Here is a 17,017-nt window from a genome sequence, read left to right on the forward strand (position 1 = left end):
TAAACTAATCGGTTCTTTTTTCAGTTTTTTGGTAAAACATTGTAACTTATAGACGAAAATTCTTAAAATCGGCTATTTTTCATTTAAATTGTCAATAAATAATTAAATTGAGAAAAAATTGGTCAGATTTACATAAATTTTGTTATTCCGTCCATATAGAAACTAAAACAATTGTTACGTAGTTACACTGAGTGTCATAAAAACCGTGTATTTTTACTCATTTCTTTGAGCTATTTCACGTAATATCGAGATATAAGTTGTATTTTTTACATAAGTTATATTAACGTTAAACTGACTTAATTTATAGTTTTATAAGCAACAATTAAGTATAGCGAAATTTATATAACCTTGTTTAAATTGTTTTACATGCTCTATAATGCGGTTATCTTAAATTTTGTTTTGAATGTTTTTCTTCTTACTGGTAGACAAAAAATGGCAAAATGTGCATTTTTGACATCAAATTGTTGATAACCAACATAGTTACTACTCAAAATATTAAAAAAACTAACCGTCGGTATAACAGGTTGTCTGGAAACCAGATGCAGAACAGTACCATAAATGTTTTAGACTTTTTAGCACTTTCTTTAAGTGAAATTTAAAATCATTTACCACCCATGTACACTCATTACGGAATCTGTTACAAGAATTTCAGCGATTTCAGCCATTTTTTCAAAATTTATTTGGATTTTCTCTAGTAATCCTTCCAAAAGACAATACATAAATGGTGAATACCTTTTACACCAACTTCAAGGAGGGTAATTTATACAGGTACATATCTGGAATTTTTATATGGACCGTTCACTCTTGTTAGAGTATAGTTCGCTCAAATATGAGCTCGTTTAATCCATTTCACGCGGTAAATTAGTCCGCTTTTCCTTTAGGTCTTAGTTCATAGGTTGTGATGTTTTTTTGCCCTCTCTACTATCTTCTTCCACTCTCTCCGGTCCTGAATCTTTTCTCTCCAGTTTGCAATTTCCATCTTTGATATATCGTCTAGCAGTTGATCTTCCCATCTAATTTTTGGTCTTCCTCTTGGTCTATTTTTTACTGGTTTCCAGTTCATTATCTTCCTGATCAGTTCTTCTACCCCTCTTCTTTGTGTGTGCCCAAACCATCTGAGGCTTTGTGCTTTAATGAATTTTACTATATCTTCTCCTTTATTTATATTTATTATTTCATGGTTCATCAGCTTTCAATATTCCCCTGTTTCTGTCTTTACTGGGCCATGTATCCTTATAATTTTTCTCTCAATTATTTTTAACTTTTCTTCGTCTTTTTTCGTAAGGCACATTACTTCTGCTCCATAGGCTATCACTGATCTGATTGCTGTTGTGTATATTTTTGATTTTGTTTTTTTTGCTCAGGTTTTTGTCCTTGAGTAGTTGGTGATATTTCCAATATACTCTATTACCTGCTTTAATTCTGTCGTTTATCTCTATACTCCTTCCGTTTTTGCCGTCCACCATCACCCCCAGGTATTTGAAGCAATCTACTCTCTGGAATGTATTTTCACCTATCTTTATTTCTGCTATTCTGTTTACATTGTCTCGTGTGCTTATAAGATATTTTGTTTTATTCTGATTGATTATTAGTCCTCTCGTCTTTGCTTCTCTTACCAGGGTTAAAAGTGCCTCTTCTAGTCTTTGTTTATCTCGTGCTACCAGTCCCAGTTCATCTGCATATCCTATGATCTGTGTTGAGCTTTGAATAATTGCCTTTTTCAGCCCTGTGTCCCCAATTACTCCTTCTAGAGCGATATTAAATAGTGTCGTTTGTCGTTGACAGACTGTCTCCTTGTGTTACTTCAAGTTCTATTTTGATGTCATTTGTATCGCCCTCATTTGTTTTAACTTTTGCTGTTGAGTCTTTTATTGTCATTCTAGTTAGTCTTATTAATTTTGCCGGTATCTCCATTTTTTTCATTTCTTTTAATAATTGTTGTCTGTATATGCTGTTGAAGGCCTGTTGGAAGTCGATGAATAGTATGTGTAATTCTATGTCATGTTCATAGCTTTTTTCAATTGTTTGTGTCAGTACGTGTATTGCATCTATTGTTGATCTTCCTTTGATCTATTGTTCTAAAACCCTGTTGATATGGTCCTATAATTTTTTCTGTGTATTGATTTAGTCGGTTTCTTATAATTGTGGTCAATATCTTATACGTTGTATTTAGTAGCATAATTGGTCTGTAGTTGCAGCACTTAGTTGGATCTCCTTTCTTAAAGATTGGTGCGATGTGTCCGTTTTTCCATTCTATGGGCATGCTTTCGTCCTTCCAAATTGTAACCATTAACTTGTGCATTCGCTTCGTGAGCTCCTCTCCGCCGTTGATAATCAGTTCGTTGTTGATTTCATCTGGCCCTGGCGTTTTGTTTACTTTTAGTTGTTTTAATACCTCCATGAATTCCTAATAAGTAGGTGCGACTTCCTCTTCATCTCTGTTATCTCTTATATCCTCATCCTCTGAATATGCCTTATTGTCGTTTTTGTATAGGTCCGTGAAATGTTTTTCCCAATTTTTTTTGTTTATTTTTGTGACAGATTTTTTGGTACTGTGTTGTTGTTTTATCTATTCGAACAATTTCTTGTTGTCTTTATTATTCGTTTCTAATTCTTGCATTTGTTCAGAGATCCATGTGTTCTTCTTTCTTCTATAGAGTTTCAATGCTTCTTGTTTTTCTTTTCTATATTGGTCCAGTTGTTCCTGTTCGGCACTTTGTAGCCATTTGTTTCTTGCGAGATGCTTCAGTTGACTTTTTTGGTGACATTCCTCATCAAACCATTCTTTCGATTCTTTGTTTTTTTTGGAATCCTATTATTTGTTCTGCTGTCTCTATTATGCTGTTCTTTATGTTTTTCCATTCTCCTTCTATTTCTATGTGCCCGTACTGACCCAATTTCTGTTCCAGTTGTTCTGTATATTGTTGCTTTGTTTCTTGCGTTTTCAGATTGGCTATATTCCATTTCTTCCTTTTTCCTTTCTTATGATTATTTGCTTTGATTATTTTCATCTTAAGTTTTGCTATCAACAATATGTGGTCAGTGCCTCCATTTGCCCCTCTATATGACCTTACGTCTTGTACTATTTGTGTCCATTTTTTCGAAATTATAGTATGATTTATTTGGTTTCCATCCATTCTTCCTGGTATCATCCATGTTATTTTGTTTTCTTTTTTATGTTTATGCCCAGTACTAACTATATATGTATTTGTTGCTGCTGCTAGGTTGCAGATTTCTCCTCCATTATCATTCGTAGTTTCATGAATGGTTTCTTTGCCAGCTACATTACGATTATAGTCCTCCTTTCCGATCTTTGCATTGAAATCACCCAATATTATTAATATGTCATTCCTCGGAATATTTTTACAGGTTTCTTCCAGGATGTCTTAGAATTCTGTTTTATCTTCTTGGTTTGCTTCTTCGGTGGGTGCATAGCAATTGACTATCGAGATGTGGGCTTATTTATTTTCTTATGAAGATATCCTTTCATTAACTGCTTTGAATTTTATCAGTTTTTTCCTCATTTTTTTGTTCACCATAAATGCCGTACCATTCGTTCCCTGTTTGTTTTCTCCCGAATAATACATGCTAAAGTTTTTCTTCTCAATTTTTCCTTCTTTCTTCCATCGTATTTCCTGTACGGCTAGGATTTCTAGTTGGTATTTTTTCATTTCAAGAGCTATTTATTGCATCTTACCTGCTGCCAGCATGGTTCTAATATTCCAAGAGCCCATTCTAATGGGTTTTGTTCTTTTCTTCTTATTGAGATTCTTTCTTTATTTTGTGTGCGTTATTTTGTTTTCGTTAACCGTTTGCATTTCCGAGTCTTTTTTTGCCATGTCAATATCATATTTCAGCCGCTGTTCTTCGTTTATTAGTTTTTTGAATTTTCTCTCAGCTGTTCTCTCTCTCTTCGTCCCATATCTAGATTTTGCCATTCACTATTAATTTCTTGTAGCCGATTTTCGTTTGCTTACCTTTGCTTCTTTCGTCCTTTGCTATTTTAGTTATTTCCTTTTGTATTTCTTTTTCTTTCGATGTCCAATCGTTGTTTATATAGATACGATCTTTATGCTGTTTTAGTTTACGTTTCTTGTTTAGGATTTCCATTTTATCCGTGAGGGCTTCTGTTTCTATTGCGCATACTGTTTCTCCTATTTTTTTTGCACTTCTTAGTTTTATTTGTATTTGCAACTCTTGGGCTCTGAAATTTTCCATTTCTTCTTTTAATTTCTTATAATCATTTGTTTCTACTTTCAACCCAGTTACGATCAAGCTTTTCTTTTTGCTAAATTTCTCCAGTTGCTCCATTCATTCATGTAGCTGTTTTACTTCTTTTTTTAGTTTTTGTTTCTCTGCTTTTACACCCATTAACTCTTTATTGGTTTGTTGTTATTCTTTCCTTATTGGTTTTATTTCCTGAAGCATTTCATCGTTTTTATTCATTAGCTCTTTCATTATTGTAATCATAACATTTTCCATGTCTTCCTTGTTTTCGTTGCCTGCTTTGCTTGGTGACCGTTTTTTAATTTTACTTCTATTAAAACAATCATCCAAGTTTTCTCTGTTGCGTTTCGTTTCATCATCGGTTTCACTTCCTGTGACATTTTTTCCATTTTCTAGGAGTGTAGCGCTAAATACCTGGAATACCGATATTAGATTATCAACAATACTTAAAAAATGAAAGTTACCAATTCACCGGTAGTTATATATATATATATATAATCGGTTTATAACGTTCTACGACGTCTTCCGATTCCCAATCGCCATTGCTCTCGATCGTAGCACATGTCTTCGTTCAAGCCTCTTTCTCCGATTTCCCTATGGATTCCTTCTATCCAGCTTTTCCTAGGTCTTCCTCTCTTCCGCCGTCCTTTTGGTGCCCATCGTAGCACTTGCTTGGGTAATCTGTCTTCTTCCATACGTTGTACGTGGCCAAACCATCTTAGTTGCTTTGTTTTTATATCGTCCATTATTGTATGCTTTACATCCATTATCTCCAATATTCTTGTATTTAAAAACGCACACCGGTAGTTAATGCGTTATTTAAAAATTACCTGCGCACCAGAGTTGCCAGTTGGTCTGTAATTAGGATGGGGATTAAAATAGATACGAATTCACCGGGACCCGGAAATATGCACACCCTGATATTCTAGTTGCGTAAGCTCGTCCGATTGGCGCATGACGTTAACAACAGAGTAAAGCATAGTCCCGTCTATGCGTTCGTAATACGAACGCGAATGAAATTTGAGAATAGTACAAATGAATGAATTGTAACTAAAAGAAACTAAGTGATTTTTATAGTTTAGAGGAAAATTATTAAACTCTTTACTTTTATTTAAATTGATTTTCAGTTATTTGTAAAGTTCCCAGTTTCTTGATTATATTGGTATCCGGAAAATAAAAATATTCATATAATCGATATCTACTAAAATTATTATATTTCGTTAGTTGGCAAAAATTGATTAGTGGCCTACACATTAGTAAATATAATTTTTACCAAGGGGAAGAAAAGCCCCAAAATAAAACCATAAATTTAATGGATTGATAAAAAAACAAAATTTTTTACTTTTTAAATAATGTATTTCATCAGATTTAAGTAAGAGGCTTGGAAAAGACAAAAATAAGTTTTACAGTTTTCATGCCATGCACTTTATTTAAATTTTGTGCATGTGAAATAGACGTACATACAGCAACTATGTAGCAGTTTTCATAATTTTTCTTTTACGCAATGTCAGGTTGTTAAGAGACTTGTTTAAAAAACTTCTTTAATTCGGAAGTACATCCGAGACCTAAAAAATAACTTGTTCGCTTTGTTAGAACAGTCTACAGTTACACTTTTGGACATAATGTCTGTTTTGGAAAAATTGTCTCCAGTTACTTAATATATGACAAGAGAGTGTCTGATGGTTTACATAAACCACACTTACTCAAATGATCAACCCACGTGTACGTTGAAACATCTTCGGATTGAATACTGGAGTCCTTCAATTTATGGCAGATATAACCAGCCAAAGTCTCCAAACCATCATACCTGAGGTCACTAATGTTTTTTCATTCTAACTCTCATTGAAAACTTGAAAATCCACAACTGTTTCGTTGTTAGAATCCAGCCTTTGGATCAATTGTCCAGAAATTGGTAAATCTGGAATGTCGTCTGTTTAAACATTCGAAAATTCGTTCCGTTGTTTCTCCTACCCGTATATAACTTTTATAAAATAAAATAAAGCTTTTTGTTAACACTTTAAAAAAATTTTAATGGGTTTTCCCCGAAAAGAGCTTCATTTTTTGGTACTATGTATCACGTTAAAATATTTGATTTGGAATTTGAAGGATAAGATCGTCTTTTTTATGAGCTACAAATTTACTTTTACTGGTTCTATAGACTAAGAATATACCATTTTTTCGTTTTTTTTTTATATGCTACATTTTTTCCAAGAATTAGACCTACTACTAAATTAACCTAGTACCTAAGTTAAAAAACTCTATAGAACAAAAGTTGCTTAAACTTAGTCAGATCTGTTTCCGGACTTATTTTAAACGTATATTTTTTCACCCTCCAAGTAAAAGCAATCAACGGCACAAATTCAACTTTGAAGTGGGGGATGGGTAGAATCTAAATCCAAATTTTCATGCAATTAGGAGTTGACCCTGAAAATTATGTGTGTTTCTTTTTATCTTTTAAATCATTTTACTTAAAATCATTTTTTAACTATCAAATAATAATTACATATTGAGTTATTTTATTTTTTAAACTTTAATAATATTTATAAAAAATTTTACTTTCTTGTAATGTATTTTTAAAACAAGCAATCATTTAAATAATTACTTTGTAACAATTTGTATTATTTAAGAATATAATAATTACATTTTGGTTTCGTAGTAAGTGTTTTTTAAGAATATTAATGTATAGTTTTAAAATATTGTATTGCAAATAATTATCATTATTAAATGGTTATTATTTGTCAAGTATTCTTTTTCTTTTTTCACACCCTTATGTATGTAATAAAACTAAGGGACTTTCTGAAAGGTCAATCGTAGACTTTAAAGACACAAAAGAAGCGATACTTAAAAGTTACGCCCATTATATATCTTTATATCGTGGGAAATATACAATACAACACGAGCTCCAACCGCTCGACTAATACTCTTTAGAGCTGGCATCAGTGTGTGATCTCGCGTTGAACGGTAAATATCTAAAATTTCGTATATAAGTCCTCCCCCTTACTTTTCAGCGACGGATCTCGTTTCGCTGTAAATTTATCAGAAAAATTTAAGTACAAAAATCTTTTCCCCTCTAAGTGTGCCATGATTAATATGTTAATTATAAAGATACTTATGAACAATATACTCCAATAATTAATTTTCTATTGGTGGATCTCGGGTTGTCCTCGATTTAGTCGGATCTCGCCTTGATATGAAGACGTATATATATATATATATATATATATATATATATATATATATATATATATATATATATATATATATCAAACAGATGAAATAGAGAATGTGGAAAAATCCCCTTACGAACAATTCACACATCCACCATTTCGGGTTGGGAAAAATTTTTTGAATAGAATCAAAGATCCAAACACCAGTTCTTAGAAATGTGTTTCGCCCTTTATATATGTAACTATTTTTTTTTTATATATGTAACTATAATTTGGGTAACCAGCTGAATATGGACAAAGTGTACTCTTTTTACTTATTCCAATATATTTCGCCCATTTTCATGGGCATCATCAGGGAAAGTAAGTGAGAATTGTTGTCACGATGTTTTAAAAGAAGCAAATATAAATAAAATATATATATATATATATATATATATATATATATATATATTATATATATATATATATATATATATATATATATATATATATATATGTCTTCATATCAAGGCGAGATCCGTTTGTATCATAAGCTATACAAGATGAGATCCGTTTTGCAGGGCGAGATCCGATTTTGGATCTCACCTTGTATTCACGTGTATATAGTGACATCTCGATGTAACAATGGTTAGGGTACAAGGAAATCGATTTTTGTCTGGACCTCATTTTGCACCCCTTTTGGTGAATTTTATATTGCAGTGGTTCCACTAAATCCGCTGTAGAGGGCAGCGCGCGCGATCCGTTGTGTATATGGTAAATATATATTTTGCAGACAATCCGAGATCCGGTAAATTTGGAAACATCGCAATAGAATTTCACGGTCAGCTCTCTCACTCGGCTTATGTCTAGCTTGAATAAGAATGTTTACATTATTTAAGGGCTCTGTCCAGAAAGGCGATTGTCAAATATCTCGAGAACTAGACGGCATATCGAAAAAACTTTGGAATGCTTTTTGAATGGATTTTCAAAATCTATATACTTATGCAATAGCAGGGTTCTTATTCTGCCTGCGAAAGCGGTGGGTGTAGCAACTTTGAATTTTCAAATGAAACACTTTATTTTTAATTAAATAGTTGAAATTTAGAATTAAAAATACACAACTTTTGTTTGAATCGATAATAGCTTCTTTAATCCAGTCGAAAGAGCTTCAAAATCGTCGTTTTGATGACATTTTTAGGGTTTAGGGGTACCTCAGGTAGTTAGCTTAAAACGTAAGAAATAAATTTGAATAGTTAATGTTTATTGATAAACAAAGCTCCAATTCTATTTTACTTCAACTCATTTTAAGGCTATTTCAATAAACTAATCGGTTCTTTTTTCAGTTTTTTGGTAAAACATTGTAACTTATAGACTTATAGAAAATTCTTAAAATCGGCTATTTTTCATTTAAATTGTCAATAAATAGTTAAATTGAGAAAAGATTGGTCAGATTTACATAAATTTTGTTATTCCGTCCATAGAGAAACTAAAACAATTGTTACGTAGTTACACTGAGTGTCATAAAAACCGTGTATTTTTACTCATTTCTTTGAGCTATTTCACGTAATATCGAGATATAAGTTGTATTTTTTACATAAGTTATATTAACGTTAAACTGACTTAATTTATAGTTTTATAAGCAACAATTAATTATAGCGAAATTTATAAAACCTTGTTTAAATTGTTTTACATGCTCTATAATGCGGTTATCTTAAATTTTGTTTTGAATGTTTTTCTTCTTACTGGTAGACAAAAAATGGCAAAATGTGCATTTTTGACATCAAATTGTTGATAACCAACATAGTTACTACTCAAAATATTAAAAAAGTCAACCGTCGGTATAACAGGTTGCCTGGAAACCAGATGCAGAACAGTACCATAAATGTTTTAGACTTTTTAGCACTTTCTTTAAGTGAAATTTAAAATCATTTACCACCCATGTACAGTCATTACGGAATCTGTTACAAGAATTTCAGCGATTTCAGCCATTTTTTCAAAATTTATTTGGATTTTCTCTAGTAATCCTTCCAAAAGAAAATACATAAATGGTGAATACCTTTTACACCAACTTCAAGGAGGGTAATTTATACAGGTACATACCTGGAATTATTATATGGACCGTTCACTCTTGTTAGAGTATAGTTCGCTCAAATATGAGCTCTTTTAATCCATTTCACGCGGTAAATTAGTCCGCTTTTCCTTTAGGTCTTAGTTCATAGGTTGTGATGTTTTTTTCTCGCTCAAATATGAGCTCTTTTAATCCATTTCACGCGGTAAATTAGTCCGCTTTTCCTTTAGGTCTTAGTTCATAGGTTGTGATGTTTTTTGCCCTCTCTACTATCTTCTTCCACTCTCTCCGGTCCTGAATCTTTTCTCTCCAGTTTGCAATTTCCATCTTTGATATATCGTCTAGCAGTTGATCTTCCCATCTAATTTTTGGTCTTCCTCTTGGTCTATTTTTTACTGGTTTCCAGTTCATTATCTTCCTGATCAGTTCTTTTACCCCTCTTCTTTGTGTGTGCCCAAACCATTTGAGGCTTTGTGCTTTAATGAATTTTACTATATCTTCTCCTTTATTTATATTTATTATTTCATGGTTCATCAGCTTTCAATATTCACCTGTTTCTGTCTTTACTGGGCCATGTATCCTTATAATTTTTCTCTCAATTATTTTTAACTTTTCTTCGTCTTTTTTCGCAAGGCACATTACTTCTGCTCCATAGGCTATCACTGATCTGATTGCTGCTGTGTATATTTTTGATTTTGTTTTTTTTTGCTCAGGTTTTGTCCTTGAGTAGCTGGTGATATTTCCAATATACTCTATTACCTGCTTTAATTCTGTCGTTTATCTCTATACTCCTTCCGTTTTTGCCGTCCACCATCACCCCCAGGTATTTGAAGCAATCTACTCTCTGGAATGTATTTTCACCTATCTTTATGTCTGCTATTCTGTTTACATTGTCTCGTGTGCTTATAAGAAATTTTGTTTTATTCTGATTGATTATTAGTCCTCTCGTCTTTGCTTCTCTTACCAGGGTTAAAAGTGCCTCTTCTAGTCTTTTTTTATCTCGTGCTACCAGTCCCAGTTCATCTGCATATCCTATGATCTGTGTTGAGCTTTGAATAATTGTCTTTTTCAGCCCTGTGTCCCTAATTACTCCTTCTAGAGCGATATTAAATAGTGTCGTTTGTCGTTGACAGACTGTCTCCTTGTCTTACTTCAAGTTCTATTTTGATGTCATTTGTATCGCCCTCATTTGTTTTAACTTTTGCTGTATTGCATCTATTGTTGATCTTCCTTTGATCTATTGTTCTAAAACCCTGTTGATATGGTCCTATAATTTTTTCTGTGTATTGATTTAGTCGGTTTCTTATAATTGAGGTCAATATCTTATACGTTGTATTTAGTAGCATAATTGGTCTGTAGTTGCAGCACTTAGTTGGATCTCCTTTCTTAAAGATTGGTGCGATGTGTCCGTTTTTCCATTCTATGGGCATGCTTTCGTCCTTCCAAATTGTAACCATTAACTTGTGCATTCGCTTCGTGAGCTCCTCTCCGCCGTTGATGATCAGTTCGTTGTTGATTTCATCTGGCCCTGGCGTTTTGTTTACTTTTAGTTGTTTTAATACCTCCATGAATTCCTAATAAGTAGGTGCGACTTCCTCTTCATCTCTGTTATCTCTTATATCCTCATCCTCTGAATATGCCTTATTGTCGTTTTTGTATAGGTCCGTGAAATGTTTTTCCCAATCTTTTTTGTTTATTTTTGTGACAGATTTTTTGGTACTGTGTTGTTGTTTTATCTATTCGAACAATTTCTTGTTGTCTTTATTATTCGTTTCTAATTCTTGCATTTGTTCAGAGATCCATGTGTTCTTCTTTCTTCTATAGAGTTTCAATGCTTCTTGTTTTTCTTTTCTATATTGGTCCAGTTGTTCCTGTTCGGCACTTTGTAGCCATTTGTTTCTTGCGAGGTGCTTCAGTTGACTTTTTTGGTGATATTCCTCATCAAACCATTCTTTCGATTCTTTGTTTTTTTGGAATCCTATTATTTGTTCTGCTGTCTCTATTATGCTGTTCTTTATGTTTTTCCATTCTCCTTCTATTTCTTTGTGCTCGTACTGACCCAATTTCTGTTCCAGTTGTTCTGTATATTGTTGCTTTGTTTCTTGCGTTTTCAGATTGGCTATATTCCATTTCCTCCTTTTTCCTTTCTTATGATTATTTGCTTTGATTATTTTCATCTTAAGTTTTGCTATCAACAATATGTGGTCAGTGCCTCCATTTGCCACTCTATATGACCTTACGTCTTGTACTATTTGTGTCCACTTTTTCGAAATTAGAGTATGATTTATTTGGGTTCCATCCATTCTTCCTGGTATCATCCATGTTATTTTGTATTCTTTTTTATGTTTATGCCCAGTACTAACTATATATGTATTTGTTGCTGCTGCTAGGTTGCAGATTTCTCCTCCATTATCATTCGTAGTTTCATGAATGGTTTCTTTGCCAGCTACATTACGATTATAGTCCTCCTTTCCGATCTTTGCATTGAAATCACCCAATATTATTAATATGTCATTCCTCGGAATATTTTCACAGGTTTCTTCCAGGATGTCTTAGAATTCTGTTTTATCTTCTTGGTTTGCTTCTTCGGTGGGTGCATAGCAATTGACTATCGAGATGTGGGCTTGTTTATTTTCTTATGTAAGATATCCTTTCATTAACTGCTTTGAATTGTATCAGTTTTTCCCTCATTTTTTTGTTCACCATAAATGCCGTACCATTCGTTCCCTGTTTGTTTTCTCCCGAATAATACATGCTAAAGTTTTTCTTCTCAATTTTTCCTTCTTTCTTCCATCGTATTTCCTGTACGGCTAGGATTTCTAGTTGGTATTTTTTCATTTCAAGAGCTATTTCTTGCATCTTACCTGATGCCAGCATGGTTCTAATATTCCAAGAGCCCATTCTAATGGGTTTTGTTCTTTTCTTCTTATTGAGATTCTTTCTTTATTTTGTGTGCGTTATTTTGTTTTCGTTAACCGTTTGCATTTCCGAGTCTTTTTTTGCCATGTCAATATCATATTTCAGCCGCTGTTCTTCGTTTATTAGTTTTTTGAATTTTCTATCAGCTGTTCTCTCTCTTCGTCCCATATCTAGATTTTGCCATTCACTATTAATTTCTTGTAGCCGATTTTCGTTTGCTTACCTTTGCTTGTTTCGTCCTTTGCTATTTTAGTTATTTCCTTTTGTATTTCTTTTTCTTTCGATGTCCAATCGTTGTTTATGGTAGGGGAGCAAAGTATGCTAAATGTGCAGTCACTCGAGCGCTTTGGGGACCTATTGGGTTGTGATTATTAGGTCCTAAAACCAAAAAAAGTTAAGTAAAATTTTCCATTTTAGCGGGCGCTTGCCATTTTTTAATTTAATTTTCCATTTCCATTAATCGTTTTTTTTAATATAGCGCCATCTCTCCATAATTCGAAAAAATAGTTCGAATAAAACTTGCTTATTTTTATGCAGAGAATTCAAATCTGCAATAAAAAATGGGGGCTCCCATTTAAGATTTTAAAGTAACCCCCCACCCCATCTCCGTGGGGGTCGCGTTTGGTACCATTCGATATATTTTTCAAAAATATTAAATAAGTGTATTTTGCAGTTTTTCGATCTGATGTTTATTTTGCTAAATATCGCGGGATTTGTATTTAAAATTTAAAATTTACCCCCCACCCCTCTCTGCGAGGGGTCGTGTTTGGTATCTATCGATAGATTTTTGAAAAATATTGAACGTGTAGTTTTTAGTTTTTCGATCTGACGTTTATTTCGCGAAATATTCGCCTTTTTCTTGTGAAACTTTGTGACTCACCAATTCCCTTACGCCCTGCTCAAATCGTCAGATTTTTTAAATATATACTGTTTTGCATGTACTTAACTTACCTTATCTTAATCTGACAATTTCGAGTATTTTTAAGGATTGATTTTTTTTTTCGGGCCCCCCTAAACGAACTCCCCTGTGTTAAGAGCCAATATATGGCAGAGGTACATCTGCAGGGTACCACGTTTCTCCCCATATGATAATCTGACGCGCTCGAGTAACTGCAAAAATCCCCGCTTGGGCTCCCCTAATATTATATAGATACGATATTTATGCTGTTTTAGTTTACGTTTCTTGTTTAGGATTTCCATTTTATCCGTGAGGGCTTCTATTTCTATTGCGCATACTGTTTCTCCTATTTTTTTTGCACTTCTTAGTTTTATTTGTATTTGCAACTCTTGGGCTCTGAAATTTTCCATTTCTTCTTTTAATTTCTTATAATCATTTGTTTCTACTTTCAACCCAGTTACGATCAAGCTTTTCTTTTTGCTAAATTTCTCCAGTTGCTCCATTCATTCATGTAGCTGTTTTACTTCTTTTTTTAGTTTTTGTTTCTCTGCTTTTACACCCATTAACTCTTTATTGGTTTGTTGTTATTCTTTCCTTATTTGTTTTATTTCCTGAAGCATTTCATCGTTTTTATTCATTAGCTCTTTCATTATTGTAATCATAACATTTTCCATGTCTTCATTGTTTTCGTTGCCTGCTTTGCTTGGTGACCGTTTTTTAATTTTACTTCTATTAAAACAATCATCCAAGTTTTCTCTTTTGCGTTTCGTTTCATCATCGGTTTCACTTCCTGTGACATTTTTTCCATTTTCTAGGAGTGCAGCGCTAAATACCTGGAATACCGATATTAGATTATCAACAATACTTAAAAAATGAAAGTTACCAATTCACCGGTAGTTAATGCGTTATTTAAAAATTACCTGCGCACCAGAGTTGCCAGTTGGTCTGTAATTAGGATGGGGATTAAAATAGATACGAATTCACCGGGACCCGGAAATATGCACACCCTGATATTCTAGTTACGTAAGCTCGTCCGATTGGCGCATGACGTTAACAACAGAGTAAAGCATAGTCCCGTCTATGCGTTCGTAATACGAACGCGAATGAAATTTGAGAATAATACAAATGAATGAATTATGACTAAAAGAAACTAAGTGATTTTTATAGTTTAGAGGAAAATTATTAAACTATTTACTTTTATTTAAATTGATTTTCAGTTATTTGTAAAGTTCCCAGTTTCTTGATTATATTGGTATCCGGAAAATAAAAATATTCATATAATCGATATCTACTAAAATTATTATATTTCGTTAGTTGGCAAAAATTGATTAGTGGCCTACATATTAGTAAATATAATTTTTACCAAGGGGAAGAAAAGCCCCAAAATAAAACCATAAATTTAATGGATTGATAAAAAAACAAAATTTTTTACTTTTTAAATAATGTATTTCATCAGATTTAAGTAAGAGGCTTAAAAAAGACAAAAATAAGTTTTACAGTTTTCATGCCATGCACTTTATTTAAATTTTGTGCATGTGAAATAGACGTACATACAAGTACATCCGAGACTTAAAAAATATCTTGTTCGCTTTGTTAGAACAGTCTACAGTTACACTTTTGGACATAAGGTTTTCTAAATAATTTTTAGTTACCAAAATGGAATCACCATTCATGTGGAAGGAATAATTGTCTCTAGTTACTTAATATATGACAAGAGAGTGTCTGATGGTTTACATAAACCACACTTACTCAAATGATCAACCCACGTGTACGTTGAAACATCTTCGGATTGAATACTGGAGTCCTTCAATAATTTATGGCAGATATAACCAGCCAAATTCTCCAAACCATCATACTCGAGGTCACTAATGTTTTTTCATTCTAACTCTCATTGAAAACTTGAAAATCCACAACTGTTTCGTTGTTAGAATCCAACCTTTGGATCAATTGTCCAGAAATTGGTAAATCTGGGATGTCGTCTGTTTAAACGTTCGAAAATTCGTTCCGTTGTCTCTCCTACCCGTATATAAATTTTATAAAATAAAATAAAGCTTTTTGTTAACACTTTAAAAAAATTTTAATGGGTTTTCCCCGAAAAGAGCTTCATTTTTTGGTACTATGTATCACGTTAAAATATTTGATTTGGAATTTGAAGGATAAGATCGTCTTTTTTATGAGCTACCAATTTACTTTTACTGGTTCTATAGACTAAGAATATACCATTTTTTCGATTTTTTTATATGCTACATTTTTTCCAAGAATATTTTTTCGATATAATACTTACTTTTTGAGTATTTGTGTTTTTTTTTGTTGAAAAGTAAATATTTTTAGTCGCAAGTGACTCTAGTACCTACTACTAAATTAACCTAGTACCTAAGTTAAAAAAACTCTATAGAACAAAAGTTGCTTAAACTTAGTCAGATCTGTTTCCGGACTTATTTTAAACGTATATTTTTTCACCCTCCAAGTAAAAGCAATCAACGGCACAAATTCAACTTTGAAGTGGGGGATGGGTAGAATCTAAATCCAAATTTTCATGCAATTAGGAGTTGACCCTGAAAATTATGTGTGTTTCTTTTTATCTTTTAAATCATTTTACTTAAAATCATTTTTTAACTATCAAATAATAATTACATATTGAGTTATTTTATTTTTTAAACTTAAGTAATATTTATAAAAAATTTTACTTTCTTGTAATGTATCTTTAAAACAAGCAATCATTTAAATAATTATTTTGTAACAATTTGTATTATTTAAGAATATAATAATTACATTTTGGTTTCGTAGTAAGTGTTTTTTTAAGAATATTAATGTATAGTTTTAAAATATTGTATTGCAAATAATTATCATTATTAAATGGTTATTATTTGTCAAGTATTATTTTTCTTTTTTCACACCCTTATGTATGTAATAAAACTAAGGGACTTTCTGAAAGGTCAATCGTAGACTTTAAAGACACAAAAGAAGCGATACTTAAAAGTTACGCCCAATATATATCTTTATATCGTGGGAAATATACAATACAACACGAGCTCCAACCGCTCGACTAATACTCTTTAGAGCTGGCATCAGTGTGTGATCTCGCGTTGAACGGTAAATATCTAAAATTTCGTATATAAGTCCTCCCCTTTACTTTTCAGCGACGGATCTCGTTTCGCTGTAAATTTATCAGAAAAATTTAAGTACAAATATCTTTTCCCCTCTAAGTGTGCCATGATTAATATGTTAATTATAAAGATCCTTATGAACAATATACTCCAATAATTAATTTCCTATTGGTGGATCTCGGGTTGTCCTCGATTTAGTCGGATCTCGCCTTGATATGAAGACGTATATATATATATATATATATATATATATATATATATATATATATATATATATATATATATATATATATATATAATCAAACAAGGAGAGGTTAGCGCTAGCTATATCATACTGATGACGACTAATAAGTCAGAAACACGTGTCTATGGTTGCATTCCATCTTGTGCATATTTTGTTTTTATATATATATATATATATATATATATATATATATATATATATATATATATATATATATATATATATATATATATATATATATATATATATATATATATATATATCAGCGTTTCCCAACCGGTGGGTCGCGACCCACTAGTGTGTCGCAAGCGGATTTTAGGTGGGTCGCGGCGTGGCTCTTACAGTAGATGAATACCGTAAATATATAACATCATAGGTGAAGGATGGGTCGCGAATATGAAAAAACAT

General features: G+C 32.4%; 1 protein-coding gene across 1 annotated transcript; it reads right to left on the reverse strand.

The window, feature by feature from the left end:
* Positions 1-3,522: 3,522 nt before the first annotated feature.
* Positions 3,523-14,767, reverse strand: LOC126882343 (uncharacterized). Its single transcript, XM_050647240.1, has 2 exons — positions 14,092-14,767; positions 3,523-4,641 (listed from the first exon to the last, which is right to left on the reverse strand). Exon 2 carries the CDS (start codon positions 4,309-4,311, stop codon positions 3,925-3,927), a length of 387 nt encoding a protein of 128 aa, XP_050503197.1. The 5' UTR covers positions 4,312-4,641; positions 14,092-14,767; the 3' UTR covers positions 3,523-3,924.
* Between the last annotated feature and the right edge of the window lie 2,250 nt (positions 14,768-17,017).

The sequence above is a fragment of the Diabrotica virgifera genome, chromosome 3 (genome assembly GCF_917563875.1).
Source record: "Diabrotica virgifera virgifera chromosome 3, PGI_DIABVI_V3a".
NCBI lineage: Eukaryota > Metazoa > Arthropoda > Insecta > Coleoptera > Chrysomelidae > Diabrotica > Diabrotica virgifera.